The following is a 21,456-nucleotide window of genomic DNA, read 5'->3' as shown; positions in this document are numbered from 1 at the left end:
AAGATTGCATTAAGATTGTTTTTCATAAAAACCTGAAATATCTTGACACAGCTGGATTTGTATACTATCACTATCTTAATTAATCCTATTGAAGCTAAAATACAATGTCAAAAAATGCAATTATATTTCATATTTGCTGCTTTTTTCAATTTTATTCTAGAACTACTTGAAAAATTCTCTCAGTTTTAAATAGTCAATTTAAGGAGGAAGGCCATATAACATCATATACATCGCGCGATAAGGAAGAAACAGCGAGGATTAGTTAGTTATATAAATCTTCAGTGTATGATAGATAATCTATATTACTATCTATATATAAATGATTCCCTGATGAATCCCCAAGAGGAACCTTGGTCACACCATCACGTTTGATCGGTTGAACCGATTGAAAAATTCTTTCACCTTTAGGAAGCTGCATTTGCAACACTGAGTGATATAGTCTATACATGTACCACGGGTGAAACCGGGACGAACACTTGTAACTAGTAGTGACAAATATATATATCTACAAAGTTTTCATAGTAATTTCAAATGATGAACATCGCAACATCGCAATCGTGCTATCACAAAACCATATAAAGGTTAGGCCATTGAATAAAGTTCTAGATAAATTAGGGTTTCATTTGGAGATTATTGCAGCCATTTCCTCAAAAGTCAGAAATCAATCAGGAATATGTAGTATATTCTATCCAATCTAAAGAATTTAATATTCAACTGCAAGTAACATACAAACATTTTAATTTCATTTGTATAACTTATATTTTTAATTTCTAGCAATTGCAGTTTAATAAGGAAGTGGAATTCATAAGATTAATTGTGGTAGAGGATAGTAGTGACAATGCTAGTCAGCTGACCGATTTGCGAAGAAAGTTATCTACCTACATATTATATAGAAAGTGGGAATATTCGATTGATCAATAAGACCCATTACATATGTCTTTCTAAGAGGATTTTACTTCTTACTTTGCTGTCTAATGAATCATTAATAATAAATAATAAATGAAAAAATAATAATAAATATAAATTGGAACATAATCATTATTACCTTAATTTATATCGTTGACAACTAAAAATCGAAACAAAATATATGAAACGTTTTATAAAATAACAATTCTACACAAAATATATTTTCTGAAAACCTTCGATATCAAGAATAATCCAAAAAATAATCTTATTTACTGATCATTTATTTGTCAGAATTATGGTTACTAAGGGATAATCATGTAAGGTTGTATTACAAAGTTTCATTCTTATAGTGTGTAAAACTATTATATGCAATTAAACCGCGATCAAGAGATAACAACTTTTATAATACGTTTTAAACATTTAACTGTACGTGCCAATTAGAGAACTTTCCTAACTGTTACTTTTAATTTTTAGGTTTTTTATGTGTGTGATTATACAATTCTAATAATTAACACTCCCATGATATCATTAATCATATTATATGCGGTTTTACAAGAAACTACCTCCAAACTTAATCACGTACTCGACGAAAATTTTACTAGAAAATCATGACACCTATTAAGAGTTTCAAATGTTGACTGTCGTTGTTATGAAAATTTGGTTAATGTATGATATAAATAATCACATTCTTACCTTTATTTATTTATTTATTATGTACGCAAGAGCGTCGCGCGATATCCAAACAACTGCATCCAATTATCTTTATACATAAGGGCTCGACCGATTCGGCTAATTCTTTTTCGACGTTTCTGTTAAAACGAAGAAAGGTTCTTTTGGATAGGAAAAAATGTACTGCAGGTGAAGCCAGGCGGGCCGGTAGTGTATACAAAGTATACCTACCAGTAGAATTTACATTTTTATAGTTTGGATTTTTTTTCTATTTTATATACTATAACTTTCGCTTTAGCTTAAAAAGATCGTAACTAAAAAGTTTTATTACATATTATGTTTTTTACAACAAAATATAAATTATATTAATAAATATCAACTCAATAAACTAGGTCATGGGCAATTTGTCCTAATTCTCAATGATATGCTATACCCATTCTAAGGATTCGGTTTCAACAGACTTTCTTATGACGAGAGAGAGATTATAATGTGGTTACTGCTTTCATGTCAACAAAAAGAAAATTATAGTGAAATTAAACTCGGTTACTTCTAGTTTCTTGATTATTACGATCTTCTACTGATATAATGTCCTGTGTCCCATTTAAATTCTAGATTTTCATATATTTCATATATTTTCATACATCGTCAACGAAAAATCTACAATGCAAAAAGTCTTTTGTAAGTTGTAATATTGTTTCCTTTTGCGTAGTTTGTTTAGTTCATAATCGATTTTAAACATTATTATATTATTACGAAGCTACATCGCTATCAAGCATAGATTATAGGTTGAATATATTATTGAATTTTTTTCTTATTTTGTCTCGATCCGGGCGAAGCGAAGACGAAGAAGTTAGTTTTTTAAACTACTACTGAATCTATTTCTTAGAATAAACTGGTCTTAACCAGTTGGGCATAACTGGTTAAAATCAGTTTATTCTAGTTTCACCCACGCCATCCTCCAGAAGTAAGAAGACTATTATCTAACACAAAACTAATTTGTCAGTTCGAACGACTAGTTGCTGAGATTAGCAGATGCAAACAAACAAACTCTTCAACTACACATAGTTTAGATAGTTGCGGTATAGCAGTCGTTGAACTTAACCATAATTTTCTTCGTTCAGTCATAACGGAAGAACATATTATGGATGCAAAAAGATAATTTACCAGCCAACTTCATAGAGACCAACGTGCCTATCTAATATCAAACAACTTTGTAATAATTCAATCTAATTGCTAAAAGTATTTCTTAATAATCTCTTAGACGATTCCTTCGTGTTATTTATTAGAATATTCTACTTTTGTTAGTTTCACCTTAAAGTCATTTCAATTTTGATCTGCTATGCATATTTAAGTAACTATCACGGTGTATGTTTAACACTAGTAAAATTGAAAATAATTGCTAGTTAAATATAATTTTTATATAAAATAACTAGCTGCGCCCCGCGGTTTCACCCGCGTAAGTCCGTATCCCGTAGGAATATCGGGATAAAAAATAGATGTTAGCCGATTCTCAGACCTACCCAATATGCTTACCAAATTTCATAGGAATCGGTCAAGCCGTTTCGGAGGAGTATAGAGACTAACATTGTGACACGAGAATTTTATATATAAGATTACAACCAATCAATACAAAAATAGACTCGTTCGTAAGACGACCATTAAGTCGTTTGAATTTATGGCTTCATAATTCAAGCAACAGATTCTAAGCCTACATAATATTTCAAACGAAAATTGCTATTTGAAATTTCTAAAAATTTTAAACTAGTCGCCTGGTAAACTATCTCCGTTTTATTAGAGAAAGTGAAATCCGAGTACGTTGTTTTGAATATATGTAAAAAATAAGTTTTGTATGGTAATTATTGTTGTATATGGCATGATAGAGCATTTTTTAACAATGCGAAAATGTATATTTTAGAATAAATGTTACTTAAACTAACAGTTATTCAAAAGTATATATATTATGCACATACTAATACCAATTGTAAAAGAATTAAGATTTTCTTTGCTGGAATTAATCATGATTTTATCATGTCACAAGTGTTATATTAACTACCTATTATAGATCAATCATTTAACAATCTTGATAACAACCACTGCTATTTTCATATAATAATAGTTATTAGTTTAAAATGGAATACATAATATATTATTGCCTATCTATATTAATAATAGCGAATGGAAGAGTTTCTTTCTTTGCACGCTATAATCTAAGGTATGATTAGGTTGACACGAAAAATTCTGAGTGCTATTCGATATTGATATGTACCACGACCGAAACCATGGCACACCGCTAGCAATTTATATTCACACAATGCACATTTTTTCGCTGAATTCGTTGCCGATATAGAAGTACGAACCTACAGAAAATATTTTATTTCATGAAACATTTACGTACCTTAATTTAATATCACATCTCCTCAATTTAGTGCCTTGAATGAGTTGAAAACTTATTTTATTGAGAATAGAAAGCTAATTATGTACTTATAGTAAAGAAAAGCAACAAGTGAAACAAATGTGAGATTCATTTGCTCCACAGGGACACGGGCATACTTCAATCATTTTAATTAAGCAAGGGAATTCAATGATAATTATGAATACGAGTAATTTTAAAGAGTGTTACTATCGTAGAAAATATTTACATTGTTTGAATTTAATGTAATAATTATTTTAAGCTTTTAATTATTTATGACCTGATTCGAATGTTATCTATTTTCAGCACACTTTGTAACTTTAGAATATTTTTCATTCCTCTTGATATTTATCCATGTTTCATTTCTTTGTTAACACTTCAGAAATGCGAGAAAGTACAAACTACGTACTACATCGTATTAGCTCAAATTAAGGCACTGCATCACAGAATAATAAGTACAAACTATATGAACTTCCCCATATCCCTTATTCCCTATAGGATATAAGGAATAAAGGATATGGGGAATTATTGTCCCTAAAGGAATAGTTTTGATTTTTTATGCAGAAGCGTAAAATTGAAATTTACCCTTACGTGTAATATTTATTTTATAGCAATTTTAACTTCACTTAAAATAAAATGATTTAAAATTACAGGTAGTGCTAATGGCATCGCATGTAAGGAGTGAAGATGAAAAACAGGAACTCCAAGAAGAAACAAAAAAACATAATATCAGTAAACGTGAAGCTGTATTGTTATTTAATAAATATCCATTAGAGCCTATTCACAAACATAAACCAAAAGCAATTTACCGTAGAGTATCAAGCCAAAGACATAGCCCGCGCCCGAAATATGGTCCTCCTAGGACCAAGTACAGATCATCAAAACCGCCGAGAAAGCCAGTAAAGAAATATAAGAAATCAGTTCCACCCAAATACGGGCCACCGAGTTTCAAGAAACGCCCGACTAAACCGAGGTACGGCCCGCCAAAGCCAAGCTACAAGCCAGTTTATGGGCCTCCAAAGAAGAAGTACCACAGCGCCTATTTCACATCCGAACCAACAGGTTTCGGGGAACCCCCACGCGATTTCTATCAAGACTTCCACAGCCCCAAAATGTCATTCGGAGAACCGCCGGTTGAAATCTACAATGGTCCAGTGAAGCCACTTTATGATCCATATGAGACAGCTCAAGATGTTATTAACCCAACAATCTTTGACGAGGAAGCAAACAAATTTGGCCAAGAGTTCAAAAATTGGAACGCAATGCAACATGAACAGATAGACACAAATTACGCATACTCCCATAAACATCCTGCATTCAGGGAGCAGGAGAACCTATTCGACCCATCATCGCCTGATGAAGATGACACTTTGAATCCATATTTAGACCGATATAAATACCGCCAGGAAGACGACTCGAGCTTATATGAAAGAAAGAAAAAGCCATACTACATAGATAGCATAATAGCAACGAGGCCAAGAAAACCACAGAAAACAAGGACTGAGGATGAAGAAGAAGTATTAGTAGGGGGTAAATATGCAGAACCGCCGGCCCGAGTTGTACATAAAAGTTATACCTCTATGAATGAATCGCCGTATTCTGATGATGATGATTCTTCGGCACCAGGTTATGTAGACCCGGATGTTGCTGTATCAGCAAACATATCCCCATACGTTAATTATAAAAACGGCAATATAGCCTTCAGTCCACAAAACTTAAACGATGCGTTTAGCATAGTTGATAAAAAATAGTAAAATCATTCGACTCTTCTCGTAAAATATGTACAAAAAATTGTAAATAGATATCATGTTCTGACAGAATTGTGTCCAATTTCAAAGATTTAATTCTATTGAAGATATTCAGGCGTCATGGAAGATTGACCAACTTTCTCACAATTTATTTAAACTCTTGCTATATAATAATTTATTTTATTCTTATCATTAAAATATCTAATTATAACTTTAGTACATTTAAGATAAAAGTTAAGACTGCTCTTAATTATTTGTAATTTATTTAAATAAAGAATTGCATGTTTGTTATATTTATTTTTTATGAATTATAGTTGTTTTAATTGCGTTATGGTAAAAATTAGCGAAATATTTAATAAAACGACGTTGATATACCAATATCTAATACTATATTTATCAGAAGCTTAAACGAATGTAATTCTATCAAAAAATCTTAACATACGTAACACACGCACCTACAAAACTGAAGTATACACATTTATTCTAAAAACAACCATTATTCCTCTCACTTGTTCAGTAACAAAATCATCGCAGTATTTAAGATGCATTGATCGCTGGTTACCAATTAATTATCTGTACAATCTTCGGAATCTGAATATCTCATTGAAAGTAAAATTTTGTCGTATCTACATAGCTTCTAAATCATTAATTTTTTTACGCTTACATAAGACCTAAATCGATATTCTGATATATCCAGTGATTTTTTACCGATCACATTTCCACTTCTGTATCATCGTCCAGGTTTAGGCACTTTGTGTACGATAGCGTTTCGCTTAATTATATGTTTCTTTCTTCTAGCATTACCACACGCGGCTCTTGCGGCCTCGCACGCCGCATGTGCGGCTTGCTTTGTGGCCGCACATTCGGTGCATGCGCACTGTAGTTTGTGCTGCAGGTGGGCTAACCTAGCCCGTGATTCAGAGAGATTGTGACACTTTTCCTGTAGACCACATTTTATTTTATCAAGCAGGCTATGCGCCGCCTTTTCTAGTTGTCCAGCTAGTTGAACCGCTTGCATCAATAACTTGTGCTGTTGACAACAGATTACAGAAACAATGATAAAATTATTATTTTTCGTAAAAATCGTTAATCGTGGCACCAAATGTCGATAATTTCCTATAAAATGCAATATCATAGTACTTTTTAATGGGTCGTCGATTAAAAAGTACTTAAAATTACAAAAAAAAATACTTAAGAGCAAAAGAAAATAATAACATATATTAACTACTTAAAGGATAATAAAAACAAAATGAAACTGTGTATATTAACTTTAATCACGTAACAAATACAAAAATTTAATGTTATCCACCAATTTGATCCGCTCTATTTCTTAATGTTGCATACGCAGGAGAGATATTTGCTATTACAAAAATTGGTGTAAATAATAGGTGTACAAGATAGTAATGATGCAGCCGCTATAAAGGTATAGATGGACATACAGATCACCATGGTATTGATTTAATCCAGTTTCTTTATGAGTTTAAGACAGTCTTGCTTCTTCAACTTTCGCTATCCAATCAGGCCCTTGGAAAGAATTAAAGAAGTGTTATACGAAGTGGATATTACAGCAGGGTATTTGTTCTTCAACAATTGCTACGAATCCTTAAGACAAATAATTAGCAGTACTTTCATCACCAGTCGTCACTACGCACCCTGTTACTTTGACTTCGTATAACATTCTACATTGAAATCGATTTCAAGAACTGATTGGGTAGGAATTGTTGAAGATACAACACATTAAATGCAAATTGAAAAAACTAAAGGAAAACTTTTGTTATTTTTGAAGCGAACAATAATGTTTCCCAGATATATATAGTTGATGATGGATTAACTATACTGTAACTAGAAATTTAATTGAGTAAATCATAAATGTATCTATAGTCACCTGTGCTGTAGCCTGTTGAGCTGCTTGCACACCAGCATTAACAGCGGTCTGCTGTTGATGTACAGCTGCAGAGTTCTCAGCCACCACAGCTTCAGCTTCCTTGACTTCTTGTTGCAGCTGTTCTACGACAGCTTGCTTTCCAGCAAGGGCTGCTTCTGCAGCTTTAGCCGCTTGCAATGCTTTTTCTGCTAGTTGTGTTTTGACCTAAAATACAAAAACATATCTTGAAATAATCTTCACGATTTCACATGGACGTTATTCGTTCCTTTATTAATAGTAATTGGGCGATGTAATTTCTGTTAGAAGATTATTTATTGAGTTTCATTGAAGCAATATTCTAACCATATGAGCCGCTTGGGCCCCTGCAGCGTTTTGTGCAGCTTGTGCGGCTTTTGCCTCAGCTGCCGCCTTCTGCGCTATACTCGAGGCACACTTCCCTTTACAGTCTCGCTGCGTCTCTCTCACTTTATGGTCCTTTAATTGTAAATCCCGAAAAATATTTGATTCATGCTGCGATTGCGTCTTTAGCCGCGGATGTCCCCACGTAGACACGAGCAGTGTCAAAATTAACAGCAGACAATATTTCATTGGTAACCTTGCGATATTACATTTGAAAATTGGCTATCGATAATCGCATGCTCGGAATGTGATAGCTACATAGATGCTTTTAAATATTTTGGTGGATAACAATGATAATAGGAACTTTGCAATCAATGGAAACAAGTTACTATCAAATATGACGCTGACAGAGTGACGGGTAGGTTTAGTTTTAAATATAAAGCCTGAAACTTATTCAATGATTCACTTGAACAAAATAAACAATTACCGTATCATACGGTATTTTAATTTGTTTAATGATAAGTAATAGTGACTAAATCATTGATTCAATAAATAGTGAGCAACTACTCATATCGACAATCGCAGATACAACTGACAATTATATTATGAAGCTATTTAACTACGGATTGGAACTGGCTGCTAACAAAAGTGTATCGTGACATGTCTGATTTATGTCAATGTCTAAATTGCCTCTTGTCGTGTTCTAGCAAAAAAAGTATAAAGTACAAAAAGCAATGAAATTATGTACGCGTTATTAATACCACTATTTTGCATGTTCAAATAGATCTGAGTATCATTGGAAGATACAAAGACCTAAATTCTAGGGTAAGTTTTGCTACGTAGGTACCTTTCCACCATTAAGGTTTTATTTAACAAAAGTGAGGAATTTCCTTATCTCATTCCACCATTTTTAATTACTATGAAAACTTAATTCAATCAACTCTGTTTATCATTATATCTATCTATCTGTTATAATGCTAACGAGAATGCAGGCTCTTAAATTTAAAGTATTTATTTTTAATTTTAGGACGCAGTATTCCAACTGTATTCCCGCTTGTAGACCAATCAGTTGTCGGAAGAAAAACCCAATGAAAAGATGATTTGTCTCTCGATGTACGCCTTGATTGCTTCGGCCACTGTTTTGGCGTGCTTCCCCGTTTGCTACAAACAGATTGAGTTTCAAAAATTGTTCAAGTGTCTGAAGAAAAAGTGATTTACAAGAATGGCAATTTGTATCACCTTCGTCACAGCTATCCTTGCAGCCAGCATTATATCTTGTTGTCCGATTATGTTAGAGAAATATTTAAAACGCGAACAAAGTCACAAAGGCACCACTCCATCAAGAGTTTCGTGTAAAAGTCCGTGCTGCCCGAAAAAATCTAAATCAAGATGATGATTGATTGTCAGTTAATATGAATGTATTAAACTGTTATATATCCAATAAATCTTGTGTTTTACTTAAAATCTCCTTGTAGTTACATTCAATAATATCACAATAAATAGGTAAACATAATATGTACAAATATAATCATCAAGATTTTTGTCAATTGTATCGTGTAAACATCCAATATTTTTATTAAATAATATTAAATTGCAAGTCACAAATACATTAACAGAGAACACAAAATAAGTATTTTTAAAATTTTCATGATGGTGTTTATTAATTTATTAGTAATTAAAACCATAATAAAATAAATAACAATCAAAATCTTAATCAAAATCAAAATCTTTTCTTTATTTACCAACTACATCCTACTTCCTACTAATAATATAAACGCGAAACTATGTAAAGATGTGTGTGTGTGTTTGTTGTTCTTTCACGCAAAAACTACTGAACCGATTGCAATTAAATTTGGTACGCAGTCAGCTGGACAACTGGAATAACATATACGCAATTTTTATCCCGATGTTCCTACGGGATGTAGACTTACGCGGGTGAAACCGCGGGGCGCAGCTAGTTTTTATTATATTTTACAGTAGGTACACATTTTCATTGCCTTTAAATAAATATTAGCCATTATTCTCTGCTAAAAATTTACAATGATACTCTAGCTCAACTGTAACTAACCCTCGCTTGAAAATTGATGAAAATAGTTTTTTTTTGTATTCATTTGTTATAGATGTACTGTTATAATAAATGCAGTAGCAGAAATATTGCAACAAGATTAATATAATATGCTCTATAATTTTAAATCTAACAGAACCTCATTTAAAATTGGAAAAGAGAAAAATAAATCAAATTAATTTCATTTATGTCATTAGTGTCAAAAGCAAAAATTATTGTAAAATTTTAAAACAACATGAGTGTGAAATTATTGTGGAATTGTGCGCGAATAATCCTTCTTTCAGGATTATCTTTTGGTCTGTGAAAACGTATCCAAGAATATAAAAACATAGGGTACTGAGCGTAGATATTGAAACGTAAGTAAAATTCATTTATATTGCTACACGAAGTTATCTCTACAATATTACTCTTATGTCAGTACTTGAAACAGTGAGCTAAAAAATTTGGTTCATATATGTTCTACAATTTTTTAAGCAAGCATATACCGGTGTAGGTAAATATCATCTCATGTACTGACATGATATATCATTATACTGATAACAGATGTATTTGATGAGGATCGACTTTCAAACTTCGATTAAAACTTACAAAAATGTCAGTCTGATAGTCCACTTCTATTGAGCTTGAATAAAAACCGAACATGAACCACACGACACTGATACAAATATCGCTTATATAATCTTATGTCTTGTGATAAATAATGTTTGTATCAACCAAATGGAGCTTATAGTTGCGGATTTTTTGTAGCTTAATTTCTTAATTAACACTATAATTCCAGGAACCGCCTCGCAGGCCCGGGTACTGTAACGGCATATGATTTGCGTGTCGCTCCTCAGTCTCGTGAGTGCTGCCACGTTGGTGATCTGTCTGCCCCTGTGTACCCGCGGCCTGTTCCAACGCAAGTGCGCCTGCCCCACTGTGCCCATCTGCCCTGATTGCGGGATGAACTATTAGCTTAGTTTCTATTTAATAAATAGCATTCGGAACCTCGGTAACTGCATTATCGATAGAAGATTTGTCGTCATCTACGTTTACTGTTACAGTTTCCCTTTGGAGAATATTGGGAGACTGTTACTGGACTGTTTAAGTAACCTTTTCGAACCTAGAGTAGCTTTGTTGTGATCTACATTCATCTTTATTTCTTTATTTATTGACGTATCAATGATTTAAGCTGTTAATTTATTTTCAGTTTTATTAATTTGAGCATTGCATTTTTCGAAAATAATGATTTGTATGACGTGCGCTACTGCATTGGCGGCTATGGGTTTTATTGCATGCGGTCCATTATTTTGTGAGAAATTATTACGCTGTTTGAAATCTAGTAGGAAATAGTCGCAATTATTTATTAAGTCTCGTCAATTCAGTTATAATAAACATTTTATAATATGAGGACTTTTATTTTAAAAAAGCTCGGTGTTTTTTCTTGTACATTGTTAACTAGCTGTGCCGTATTATGAAAACAAGTATTTATATAGCTCGTGTTATCCTGGTACAATTATTAAGCCAAGAGCTTCTATAGCATCAAATCCTGGACCACCTTTGGAGTGTACTCTTTTTCCTATAGGAGAGTTCTATTTCTTATTGGAATTCTGGTGTCTCCCGTGCAGTCCCATTTAAATTTAGTTTAGTTTTGTCTATTTGAATTCGGTTTTGGTCTTTTGTTAAAACAGTTATTATATACCATTTCATATCTTGGATTGTATGTGGGAGTTGAACTTCGGTACGATATGGGCCAACTTGAACTGAGGCAGTACGACACCGCTACAGAAAACTTGCGTGATATAGTAGCATGCTGCTGTGTTTCGTTCGGTCAGTGTAGTAGCCCAGATCCCGTTCCTTACCCTTCCCAGGCCTTTCCTTTATTACTCTCGTCAATCCTATCCCTATCCCTTACTACTTTAAAGTCGGCAATCTATTTGTAGAGGAGTAATGTCTGCAATTGACCTCCTCTCCCAAATGTTCATGGGCGGTGTTATGTGTTACCATCAGACGATCCACCAGCCCCGGCGGCGGCGGCTTGCCGGCGATGACATAAGTAAAAGGTTTTTATAACTACAAAAACATGGAATTCGTTGAAAAGTAATATGTATTACCATTATTACTTTAACGGAGGAAAATAAAAGGCATTGATTAGGAAACAAGTTTTTATTCTAACAACTAAAACATACACCGTAATATCACTTGACTGATCCTCAACTAAAGCATAAAAATTGAGCAACTACGCAAATCAGTACATTTGATTCGAGTCTCAATAGTCTAAGAACCAGTTGTTTATATTTTGTGTCATCGAAGAATTTCTAGAAGGATCTAGAATGGATAGATTTAACCAAATGCCTTTCGTTGATGCAGAAAATTCAGTCTTTGATGGGTTTATACTTAAACTAAATGATATCAAAGACGATGTTTTACTCAACGAAGAAATATAAAAGGCAGAATATGGATATGTGATCCCATATCTTTATCGATTATGGGATATCTAAATTCAATAAACCATAGGCCATTGGCCATAACTAGATCAAGACACCTAAAAATACAAAGAACACTAAGACTTCTAAAATGCATTATATTTAACCTATTCATTCCAATAACTCAATATGCTAGAAAATGTATATTTTTCTACAACTATTCATGATATAGAAATATAAGTCGATGACACAACAACAACAGGTTCTCGAAGAAATAAATAAGTTCATATGACACTAAATAGATAATTGACTACTACACACTACCGGTACACTCGCGATACATCCCGTCTGAATCTAGCGTAGGTTTTGCCTAAAACGGCTTGATCTAGCTTAGACTTTTCCTGAAACGGCGTAGGTCTAACAATTTGAACTTTCTCGTTGTTTATTATGGCTATTTCCTTTTCCGCACTCGATCTGTAGAATCTTCGTACGGGCGGCGAATGTTCTGCTTCCTTCAGTATTGGATCTGTATCTATTTGATCTGTTAGACTCTCTTTGGCGTCTTTAATTTCGTCAAGTGTTTTTATTTCTTGTTTTATTATTTCTATTGTTTCCGGTTTCTCTGTTGTACTTGTTGTTGGTGATTGTGTTGATGTTGTTGTTGATGTTGTTGATGTTGATGTGGAAGTGGTAGAACTTCTGGAGTATGAATTTCTTGAAGCGATTCTTCTACGTTCTGTGTTTTTGGTGTTATTGAAGTTAATTCCCGCATTGAGAGTTATGAGCTTGTATTCTTCTGACTTCTGTGGTCTTCTTGTTCTTCTTTCAGTGGAGTTTAGTTCTCTATTGCCGCGGTATACTGGGGTTATTTCTTCTTTCTTGTTATTTCTTTCGTCTATTAGAGGTGATGGTGTGACGATCTCTACTCGTTCTGATTCAGCTGGTTTGGTGTCATGATTTTCAAGTATTGATATTGCATCCTTAATACCGCCGACGTCTTCTGGATTCATCGGTCGACCTGAAATTCATTATAGACATCTTTGTATTGAATAAACACTATTTTATATATCTTAGATTCAATTTAATGTTTAGATCACAGAAATGGATCGAATAAATCAAGATTTGTCTATAGATAATTTATATTTTGGATAAGCTCAATTTAGATTTCTAACTGATATGTATAAAAACGATAGCTTTTCTATTATTCATAGTCAGGAAAACAAAACAATATAACACAGAATGATCTACACAGTGATTATGACAATTATACACGAATTTTAATACAAAATTGATTCAGTTCCTTTGCTTTAAAAAAAAATCATTCGATGGCCTATAGAAAAGTATCCTGGAATAATCAATCTTAATAATATTTAAAATTATTACTCAGTCTTTACTTCACGCCTGAACCACCGAACCGATTTGCATGAAATTTGATTTACAGATAGTTTGAGATCTAAAAGAGTACATAGGAACCCTAAAAATTCCAAGGGAACTGTGTGAGTCTAATTTTGACGACACGGGCGAAGCCACGGACACAAAAATTACATTAAATCAAAGAAATATTTCTCACCAACATCCATCTCCTTCTTATAAGAGCTGAAGAAGGTCAGCGCCTTCATGAGCTGGTAACTCTTGGACACCGGTATGTTGGTGTCATACAACGCTTGCGTGTTCTTGCAGTCCACGTAGAACCACCAGTTGCACTTGAGGATGGTCTGGTCGAAGAGAGTGGACTCCGGGCAGAGGAAGGACTTCATCACCAGGCCGTCGTCCGTGAGGGCGCACACGTGGAATACCTGGATTTTGAGTGATTCTATTGTTTAGATACATGTTGTACAAATGTACAAACTGGAGGTCTTATTGATAGCCTTGGGATAGAGGAAGATTTTATAATTTAATGGGAAGTTAGTGTTTGTCAATACCCAAGAAAGTTTTGTATATGAAGTTCCATATATGTGAAAATTAAAATGAGTTAGTTTTTACAATCGATAACATTTTTCTGGACCGAAATATTTTGTGAATGTGAGATTTATAAGCTACTTGTTTTAATGTCAAAAAGTGTAAAGTTGTTATTTCTTTAACATTACTACTTCTTTATTGTTTTACTAGCTGCACCCGGCAAACGCTGTTCTGCCTTACTCTTATCGTTTAGTGGTATGAAAAATAGATGTTAGCCGATTCTCAGACCTACCCAATATGCTTACCAAATTTCAGAGGAATCGGTCAAGCCGTTTCGGAGGAGTATAGAGACTAACATTGTGACACGAGAATTTTATATGTAAGATCTTATATAATATTTTGTGGTTAAAAATACATAATAGTCACATATCCTATATTAATAGTAAAAGTTTAGATTTCCAGAAAAAGATAAAATTCGATACCGAAATAGATTTAAGCAAACTGGATTATTTATCTGGACACCACCACATGTGTAATTATTTATTGTAATAAAATGTGTAAATTACACATGTAATGATGTCATGCACATTGTGACGTGTGTAATTTGTAATTCCAATAAGAAATCCTCACCATACAACCAAGGTTTTCATCACCATACAATCCAGGGAAGTACTTCTGATCACCACAGTGGAAGTTGGTATCGGGCAGATCCACTTTGGACTGGAAGTGATCATCGAAATTCTTCTCGTACCCCACGGGGTAGTACTCCCTTGGGGCGTTCATCACTTTCCCTGTTGTTGGGTTTCTGGAATTTCAAATAAGTTTTAATATATTTAATGTATTGAAAAATATAGTAGGAAAAAATTTGCATAGGCCTTTCGAGAATATTGTGGTCCGGTTGCAAGTTAGGATCTCACTTAACATCTAACAAAATGATAACTAAATATATTCATAACCTAACTGATAAAAAATATCCAAGAAGTCAGGTAGTATAGAATAAGAGGAAGAAATATTTATTTATAGTAGCGAAAATACCTCTTGGGTTTCGATGGTGCGGGCGCCACAATGATTTCTGGTTCAGCTTGCATTTCAAACACAATGGGGGCTTCTGTTGTTGTTGTCGAAGTTGTTGTTGTCGGTACCGGAATATTTGCGTACTTATTCAACAGTTGCTGTTGGCGCAATGCAATAGCCGCTTCGACCGCCTCCATAGATATATTCCCAGCCTTGGCGATTTCAGCAATTTTAGCATTTATGTCTTCTTTGTTAAGTTTCAATGTCGTATCATCGCTGTAACCACTGATGCTGTTGTAATCGTCTACCTTCTTCGTATTATAGTACGCCAAGTCTTGCACTTGCTGAGGTACTGGGTCTACAAAATTAGAAACAGGATTTGGAAAAGATACAGAATTGTAGGTGTGAGGTGTGTTAAATGATGGTGCGGGTATGACAGATATGGCTTGAGGCATGGGAACGAATGGGTTCACTTTAATGTTAGTTTGAGTGGATTTGTAAGGTTGATGCATTTGCGAGACCATTTTTGATACGTTATCGTGTAAAATGGGTTGTTTCTCACTTTCATACGCTCCAGGGGATTGTGCTTGAGGTATTTGGAGAGGCGTGTAGGTCTTCCTCGTGGCTATGGGCAGTACTTTGAGTGTTTCTTCTTTGGGAGGAAGAGGTCTGAAGGGTGGGACGCCCATTGGCATCGGTTTGGCCATCGTGACAGTGGGTGGAGCTCTGTTCAGTGAGTTTGTTTGTGCGGTCGATCCAGACACAATAATAGGTTGCATTGTAGTGGAGACGCGTTTGTGTAGAGTGGACAGTTTGTTCATAGCGGCCTGGTTTGGCCGGGTCGAAGGTGGCACCGGGCGCATCATTATTCTGTTCTGTTTGCCACGTTTCTGAAATTGAAAAGTTTAAGAATTTAAGTCTTGTACATCATCATCATAATCTTGTCATACAGCATCTTCTAAATTTTTTATGCTTAAGATTTATTCTGATACTGGTATTGTTATAACAATTTCAAACAGTTACAGGGAGATTAAAAAAATAAGCCCATATTTCACATAGGCTCTTTAAACAGTTATTTTCTTCTCAAATTATATCCACATTGGTGCAGCAAATTACAGTAATAGACAGTTTTTCGCATTAATAATTTTAATATATTATTTACAGGAAAACATTTTTGAAAATACTAATAAAGAAGCTTAATGAAAATAATTCATATAAAGTACTTACTTAATAATTAATATATAATTAATTAATACTAAAGTATAAATAAGAGAACTATTTATTACCTCTTGTTTAGAAGCCGGTCTATTGGTAGTATCAACGATGACATTGGGTGCTCCATTCTTGATGCTGACTGACCTGCGCCTGCTCGGGTCCTGGTTTGTTAGCGACTGGTCAAACCCGAGCTCGTCACCGAGACTGAATCCTGGAAAATTATTTATTTATTTTATAGACATATACAAAAAAGTTTATCCCAATTAAAGGGACGTACATTTTATTGATTTTTTTACGAAAATCAGTTTGCGGTTAAAGATTTAAACGAATTAATTAAAATTAAGTTTTATAACATACAAGCTTATCGCCTGGACACCCTGTATTTTTTTTTATAGCGTCTTTCAAAATTTTCCAATTATTATTTATTATTTTCAAAATTCAAGCGACTACCATTATTCTCATTTGCAAATATACAAAAACACATAAAAACTTTACTCCTTAATTGATCAAATTTGTTCAAATTATGACAAAACATAGGTACAAGGTTCAAACAGTATTTGATGTTACATAAAAAGAAATATAATACATAATATTACAATAATTATTATCATAAAAAGGTACAGTTTGAGTTTACTTACGATATAATTTTTATCAATAACTCATTTTACTCTTACTCGACTAAAAATATAGGTGACTTACCTAAACTAGCGTGAGCTTTGATGCCTCCAAGGTTTCGTACCCTAAACAGGCCGGACTTTTTGAAGGCGCAGTTTATTTTGAATCCGAAATCTGATTCCAATACGCAGAGAGGCTTAACAATATCTGAAACAAAATGGTTATATCGTAAGTTAAATTATCTTCTTAATATATATATCAGTAGGTATACCTACTGATGTGAAACGGCCAAGTAATATACTATCTCTTCATAAAAAATATTTAAAATTTTCCATACGTAATATTGTAATGCAAACACTACATGCATATTCCAATTAAGATACTTATAAAAGTAGTTTTGTATTGAATATTGTGTATGGTCATTACAAATACACAATACTCAATACAAAATTACGTTCTATCCCCTTGCTAAGTCTTACTTCCCATACGTATTTTAAGGTGAGTAAGCACAAGGAAATTATAATTTCATTACGATTATCACATTGTTTAAATAATTTCCGTTGCAGCATCCATCCTCGTTACACACTCTTATGTCGTTTAAGTGTTTTCTTCGAACAATAGAGTACCGTAAAATTTCGCAATGCAATCGCGTGACAAAAATAATGATTCAATAAAGCGGTTTTTGAAGGTCGTTTGACGCTATAGCTCTGAAAAGTGACAAACGAATGTCAATAATTTTATGACCAAATTGGGTGGTTGAAGTGAAACTTTTAGTGCGCTAATTTTGAAATCGATAGAGGAATATCAGTTTAAAACATTTAAATGCCGTTTTGTATACATTGCAGGTAAAAACTTTATGTGGTGATAAAATGAAACACAATATTTATTGAATGAAGTTTCATTATTATTGCGTGTTTTGTGTGCGGCACGGGCATTTTTTAATGTATATTAATTTTAAATTAATTTACATCAAATATGTAAGATCGTATTGTATTTAATTAAAATATATAAGACTTAATAGAATATATAAGACTTAATCAATATGTTTCAACAAAAATATATAAGCAAGTCCAACAAAAGTTAGTTAATATCCAATAATATATAGTAACTCTACCAAAAGGAACAGTAACCCTTCACAAATCATCATGTACCTTCAAAACAAATAATCTCCGAATTATCTATTCATCATATTACTAGCTATACTTAGTAAGCAATAAAACGTTTTCTAATAGGCCAATTAGCATTATCATCCGCCATAGTTTCGAAACGTCAGTCCAGGATACTGCGATGACCCAGATTTCACCTCGTCCTGTTGAATATGGCTGCTACCACACCTACGATTCGTTTGCTTTGTCTTTAGGATTAGTGATGACACTCTTATATGGAAATTGACTCTGAATTCATAGTCTGCCCGACTTAAGCAACACAACTTATAAATTCGAACATCAGCTTTACATTATTAGCACAGAAGTATAGGTATTACTAGATAATATACTTAGATGAAGACGTTTTTAATAAGCTGGACGTATTTCACACATATTTCGATACGTATGTATTTTCGTGTTTGATATCTTTAAGTAACTGTCTTTAAAAAATTACAAACTGATAGTTGCCCGATAGTGTATAGCACGCTTTAATCGAGTGGTCTTCACATAACGTAATTTGTTGAAACATACCTTGCGCCAGTTATTTTAAATTCGTACCAATTAAATTGCGGTTATGTCGACTTGCCTTGACATATGACATCTGCCAAACCGCGCTTGGCTAGCGTAGTGGATTATGGCTATCGTAGGAGGCCTGTGTCCCAGCAGTGGGATTTTATGGGTCAATGATGATGAATGTCGACTTATCAACATTTTTGTTAATGATAATTGAGATATTTATATATGGGATAAACATAAAATTATTTTGAAATAAGTAATAGAAAGTCTAAGCTGGTGGACTATTGGAATAACTAGCCACTTATAGTTGCGTGTGATCAGATATAAGTGTCAACGAATGCTAAGTATTCTAGTGCAAATTATTCACTGATACTTATGACATTACCACAGATAATATAATACTACACTAACATTACTAAGCCATAATGGCAACTGTTACCTAAAATACTGCCCTTTAAAATTTAGTCAAATTTTTAGTTTTATACTCTTTTGATTTGAGCGCTGAAGAGCGATTGAATAAAATAACCTCAAGAACATTCCTTTTGATACCAGACGAAGTTACGACAGACAGCTGATAGTGGTAAAGTGGTGCAATTTTGGAATAGGTTGCAAATTAGACAGAAATAGAGAGAGATGTTTAATTTTTTAGTTTTATAGCATTCACTATATTGATAAATTTTAAAGAATAGAAAATAATTTGATCACAAGTCGAGATTCGGTCTCGTGTCAAACATACATGAGGATAGAGAGAGAGATAACATGAATTTAGAATCAATGTCCTTCGCTGCCTTCCAGCAAACAACGAATATACTAAATTTATCGTTATGATATATTGTAGTCGATACTTAATTGTACTAGATGTACTTGTTACCACATTATTTATAAAATTTATATTACTCTCCTTGCGTTATATGCCATAGAAATAAAGAAATTTACACAGTAATTACTACATCAAACACGTTGCATACCTTCATGACAGTCGGTACTGCGTGCGATACACTCGTGCTGCGTCGAACAGAATTGCGCATGCGTTGCAGTTTCGAATGGGGGAAAGTATTTGACATTCCCTAGTCGTCTCTAATCTATATCCGATGTGTATGCTGGGATTGCTGCATCAGTATCTACTTTATTTCGGCGTCTCGATATTACATCAAGTAAAAAACAAACGTTTTGATAATTGTACTTGTACATACAATGATCTTTAATATTAGGATGTATGAGATTTATTTGTATTATTATTATATCTTGATTTTATAAGAATTAAAGGTTTGCTACATTTGTAATGAAAAAATACTTTGTATCAAAGACGTGTTGTATTTAACATGTGTGGAAACACAGTACACACTTCACATCCTCTACCTCCTTCTTATAGAATGACAAATACCCATTAATTTTTACCATTAAACCGGTGTCGTACCGTAAATAATATAATCATATAACCACCTATAATCGTTCGTAAACTCAGTCAACCACACGTCACTTTCACTGGTCAAAGTGACCTGCCGATTCGTGAATCATGGTGACCGGTTACAGCCGGATGCTCAGAGAAAGGCATTGCTTGTACGGATAGCAGACGAGTTTCGCGGCTGGAAATGTTAATGTTTACCATTTCTTTTGTTGATTGCATCTATGGATGGTAGTTATGTTGCGTAGAAATATAGAAATTTTAGGATGAGTTAGTGAGACTTATAGGCGACATAATTGAAGATATTGCAGATCCTTTAGCGTAACTATAGACCCTTATCGGTTTTGCTTAATTTAGGGTAGGCTATTTTGTGTGGAATGAGTAGTTCAAGTAGTGCTTGTATTTGAAATAATTTCGATTTACCAATGGTTTAACGATTGATGCTGGTGTAGACGTGCATAACAAGCTTTTTAATGTCATAGCAGGCTAATGAGCTGGTGGTTCGCCTGATGCTAAGCGATCACCACCGCCCATTCGCAGATTCTTCCTGGGAGAAGCGATATTCCAAATTGGAATAAAAACTACTGTTCATAAGTGCATGCAAAAGTTTTGAGTTTAAAACGGTTTTGGAGATAATATAAAATCATGTTATTATGGTGATTATATTTTTTTATTTTTTAGTATAAAGTTAAATTAACAACATGTTAAAGAAAATTTTGTTTTTGCTAACGCTACCTTACGTTATGCTTATTGTTAAACGCCTGTCTAATGTTACAAACACGTTATAATTTAAATAAAAATACTCAGTAATTGATTCATTAATGTCTTCATACTATTCTTTTGAACGAAGTAATGAAATTCTGCCAATGGTAAGTATAATTAACATAATGGTGTAATATAAATTATAATTAATGTTATAATAAGCAACCGAAACGAAGACCGCTATGTCGCTGTATAGAATTTTATTCGGTAGTAGAATAACGCGTAGGTGTGAGCGTGTGCGGTGTGTAGAGATTCATACGTTTCGCCTGTCAGCACCGGTCAGCGTAGCACTAAAACCAACCTAATACTTGCAAAATATAATAGCTGCGCCCCACGGTTTTACCCGCGTAAGTCCGTATCCCGTAGAAATATCGGGATAAAAAGTTGCGTATATGTTATTCCAGTTGTCCAGCTGTCTACGAACTAAATTTCATTGCAATCGGTTCAATGGTTTTTGC

At 33.7% G+C, this 21,456-nt stretch overlaps 3 protein-coding genes across 4 annotated transcripts in view; 1 reads left to right on the top strand and 2 right to left on the bottom strand.

The window, feature by feature from the left end:
• LOC119829015 (DNA-directed RNA polymerase II subunit RPB1-like) overlaps positions 1–6,024 on the top strand; it is a 9,105-nt gene extending 3,081 nt beyond the window's left edge. The window contains exon 2 of the mRNA XM_038351370.1: positions 4,639–6,024. Coding sequence (XP_038207298.1) covers positions 4,639–5,736 — 1,098 coding nt within the window. The 3' untranslated portion in view covers positions 5,737–6,024. The remainder of the gene's footprint in view (positions 1–4,638) is intronic.
• Positions 6,025–6,463: 439 nt separating this feature from the next.
• On the bottom strand, positions 6,464–8,273 carry LOC119829137. Its single transcript, XM_038351538.1, has 3 exons — positions 7,961–8,273; positions 7,619–7,822; positions 6,464–6,763 (listed from the first exon to the last, which is right to left on the bottom strand). Exons 1-3 carry the CDS (start codon positions 8,204–8,206, stop codon positions 6,464–6,466), a joined length of 750 nt encoding a protein of 249 aa, XP_038207466.1. The 5' UTR covers positions 8,207–8,273.
• A 3,879-nt stretch (positions 8,274–12,152) lies between these two features.
• LOC119828911 overlaps positions 12,153–21,456 on the bottom strand; it is a 43,021-nt gene continuing 33,717 nt past the window's right edge. The window contains exons 2-8 of one of the 2 annotated variants that reach the window (XM_038351225.1): positions 17,255–17,377; positions 16,627–16,766; positions 15,903–16,230; positions 15,362–15,698; positions 14,957–15,131; positions 13,998–14,223; positions 12,153–13,445 (exon numbers count right to left, since the gene is read on the bottom strand). In XM_038351225.1, coding sequence (XP_038207153.1) covers positions 12,748–13,445; positions 13,998–14,223; positions 14,957–15,131; positions 15,362–15,698; positions 15,903–16,230; positions 16,627–16,766; positions 17,255–17,377 — 2,027 coding nt within the window. In that variant the 3' untranslated portion in view covers positions 12,153–12,747. Of the gene's footprint in view, positions 13,446–13,997; positions 14,224–14,956; positions 15,132–15,361; positions 16,231–16,626; positions 16,767–17,254; positions 17,378–21,456 lie in introns of both variants that reach the window. The other variant, XM_038351224.1, reaches the window with a different exon arrangement.

This window comes from Zerene cesonia, chromosome 9 (assembly GCF_012273895.1).
Source record: "Zerene cesonia ecotype Mississippi chromosome 9, Zerene_cesonia_1.1, whole genome shotgun sequence".
In the NCBI taxonomy this organism is placed as follows: domain Eukaryota; kingdom Metazoa; phylum Arthropoda; class Insecta; order Lepidoptera; family Pieridae; genus Zerene; species Zerene cesonia.
This window is presented reverse-complemented; position numbering and strand designations above follow the sequence as displayed.